This window comes from Cajanus cajan, chromosome 2, assembly GCF_000230855.2.
Source record: "Cajanus cajan strain Asha chromosome 2, NIPB_CcT2T_4, whole genome shotgun sequence".
Lineage (NCBI taxonomy): Eukaryota > Viridiplantae > Streptophyta > Magnoliopsida > Fabales > Fabaceae > Cajanus > Cajanus cajan.
The window spans coordinates 49,907,945-49,910,711 of record NC_138518.1 but is presented as its reverse complement, the minus strand read 5'-3'; the positions used below and the strand labels follow the sequence as shown (position 1 = coordinate 49,910,711).

The window sequence follows — 2,767 nt, the reverse complement described above, 5'->3', positions numbered from 1 at the left end:
GGGAGACTTTACGTTCAACCTTGGCCGAGAGGGACCTCGGGAGGGAAGCTATGTTCTACCTTGGCCGAGAGGGATCTCGGGAGGGAGACTTGATGTTCAACCTTGGCCGAGAGGAATCTCGGGAGGGAAACATCACATTCAACCTTGGCCGAGAGAGATCTCGGGAGGGAAGTTATGAAGGTTTGAGATTAAATTGAACAAAGATGTCTGAAAAATAAGGGGTTTGTTTCATTGATGTGGTGCCTCATTAAAAACCTTTTCTCAGGAAAACCTCTTTTCACATTCTTTTAAGAGGAGAAAACCTGGGACAAGGAAAAGAGTACACCGAAACAAATACATTATATTTTAACTAAAATAATGCTTCAAGTGCGTTGCATTCCATGTTCGTGGAATGGCTTTTCCTGAGAGTTCTTCTAGCTTGTATGCTCCATTCTGCAAGTTGTGCAATATGCGATAGGGGCCGTCCCAATTCGGTGCCAGCTTTCCCTGAGCCTTGTCTTTTCGCGCCTCTCCCGTGACTCGCCAGACTAAGTCGCCGGTTTGAAATTCACGAGGCTTGACCTTGGTTCGGTGTTTCCTGGACAACCTGGCTCGACAAGCTTCCATCATGATGAAGGCTTGATCGCGTGCTTCTTCCACTAGGTCGAGTTCCACGTTTAGGGCTTCCTCGTTGATCTGGTTGTTGAACATTGTTCGTCTTAGTGATGGTTCTCCTACCTCTACCGGAATCATGGCATTTGTGCCGTAAGTCAGCCGAAAGGGGGTCTCCTGAGTCGAGCTTTGTGGAGTACAACGGTAAGCCCACAAGATTTCTGGCAAATGCCCGGGCCATGCCCCCTTAGCTTGTCTGAGGCGCCGTTTTAGTTCTTTAAGGATAACTTTGTTTGCTGCTTCGGCCTGCCCATTTGATTGGGGGTGCTCTACCGAGGTCATTTTGTGCTTGATACCCAGCCCCGTTAAAAACTCGTTGAAACGGCGGTCAGTGAATTGCAAACCATTATCCGTAATCAAAGCATATGGGATTCCGAAACGAGTAATAACATTCTTCCAAAAGAATTTTTGGACGTTGTTAGCCGTGATGGTAGCCACTACTTCTGCCTCAATCCATTTGGTGAAGTGGTCGACGGCCATGAGGAGAAATTTGACTTGGCCTTTCGCTGGTGGGAAAGGTCCCAAAATGTCCATGCCCCAAAAAGAAAATGGCCAGGGGGTGGTGATGGAGTGTAACTCTTCGGGTGGTTGATGTACCAATGGTTCGTGCTGCTGGCAGGGCTTGCATTGTTGAACATACTTTGAGCAATCCGCCACTAGAGTGGGCCAATAATATCCCGCCCTGACGACTTTAGCCGCTAGGGTTCAGCTTCCCGAATGGGTTCCACATACGCCTTCATGGATTTCCCGAATTACATAGTGTGCTTGATCCGGTGCCAAACATTTCAACAAAGGTGACGAGAACCCCCTTTTGTACAATTCTCCGGCGATTAGGGTGTATCGGGCGGCCACGACTTTCATTTTCTTTGCTTCCAATGGGTCGATGGGTAGCGATCCGACTATTAGGTATTCTATTATCCCTGTCATCCAATTGGGCGTTTCCTGCTGAATTTGCAGACATTTGGCCTGTGTGATACTTGGTTTAGGCAATTCTTGCTGTATCATGCTGCGCAAATGGCTAACCTTCTTGCTGCTGGCTAGCCTGGCCAACTGATCGGCTCTCATGTTGAGTTCTCGAGGCGTGTGTTTGATTTGGACATCTTCAAAATCTGCTTTTAGCTTATTGAACGCGTGAAAGTATAGTAAAAGCGTCGGTTCTTTGATTTGAAAGGTACCGTTGACCTGCTCTGTTACCACTTTCGAGTCGCTCCAGCACTGCACTTTGGGGATGCCTAAGTCCTTTTCCAACCGTAGGCCTGCCAGAAGAGCCTCGTATTCGGCTTGATTATTCGATGCCTTGAAACCGAAACGTAGTGACTGTTCAATCACCACTTGACCAGGCCCTTCTAAAATAATGCCGGCACCACTGCCTTGATGGTTAGATGACCCATCTACATGTAGGGTCCATAGGTGAGACTCAGGGATCTCTTGGGGTGTGAACTCATTCAAGAAATCCGCCAAGCTTTGTGCCTTGATGGGTCCCCTAGGCTCGAAGCGAATATCAAACTGGGACAATTCTATAGACCAAGCGACCATTCGTCCTGCCAACTCTGGCCTTCGCAGGACCTTAGTTACTGGGCTGTCCGTTCGAACGAGCACCCGATGGCTCTGAAAATAATGTCGAAGGCGCCTGGCAGTATGTACGAGGGCCAAGACTGTTTTCTCGAGATGTTGGTACCGTGTCTCGGCGTCTTGCAGGACTCGGCTGATGAAGTACACAGGCATTTGCTCAGTTTTTTCCTGCACCAACACAGTGCTGATAGCTTTGTCTGATACTGATATGTAGATTATCATGTCCAAGCAAGGGTCCGGCTTGCTCAACAGCGGTGGAGCCATGAGCGTTGTCTTGAAGTTTTGAAAAGCTGTCTCGCATTCCTCGTTCCATTGAAACTTGGTAGCTTTTTTCAATAGGTACATTATAGGCCTTGACTTCTCGGCCATGCAGGGGAGAAAGCAAGCTAAAGAGGCTATGCGTCCGGCTAGGCGCTGTACTTCTTTTATGTTGCGGGGACTTTGCATGTTGATAATCGCCTGACACTTATCGGGGTTGGCTTCTATTCCCCTTTTTGACAACATGAATCCTAAGAATTTTCCCCCGGCCACCCCAAAGGTGCAC

At 48.4% G+C, this 2,767-nt stretch overlaps 1 protein-coding gene across 1 annotated transcript; it reads right to left on the bottom strand.

The window, feature by feature from the left end:
• Nucleotides 1–345: 345 nt before the first annotated feature.
• LOC109806285 (transposon Ty3-I Gag-Pol polyprotein) lies at nt 346–1,185 on the bottom strand. Its single transcript, XM_020368657.2, has one exon. It carries the CDS (start codon nt 1,183–1,185, stop codon nt 346–348), a length of 840 nt encoding a protein of 279 aa, XP_020224246.2.
• Nucleotides 1,186–2,767: the final 1,582 nt, after the last annotated feature.

What these genes read in the sequence shown, in the direction of transcription:
- LOC109806285 (XM_020368657.2), bottom strand. Translation starts at nt 1,185, where the DNA reads ATGGACATTTTGGGACCTTTCCCACCAGCGAAAGGCCAAGTCAAATTT.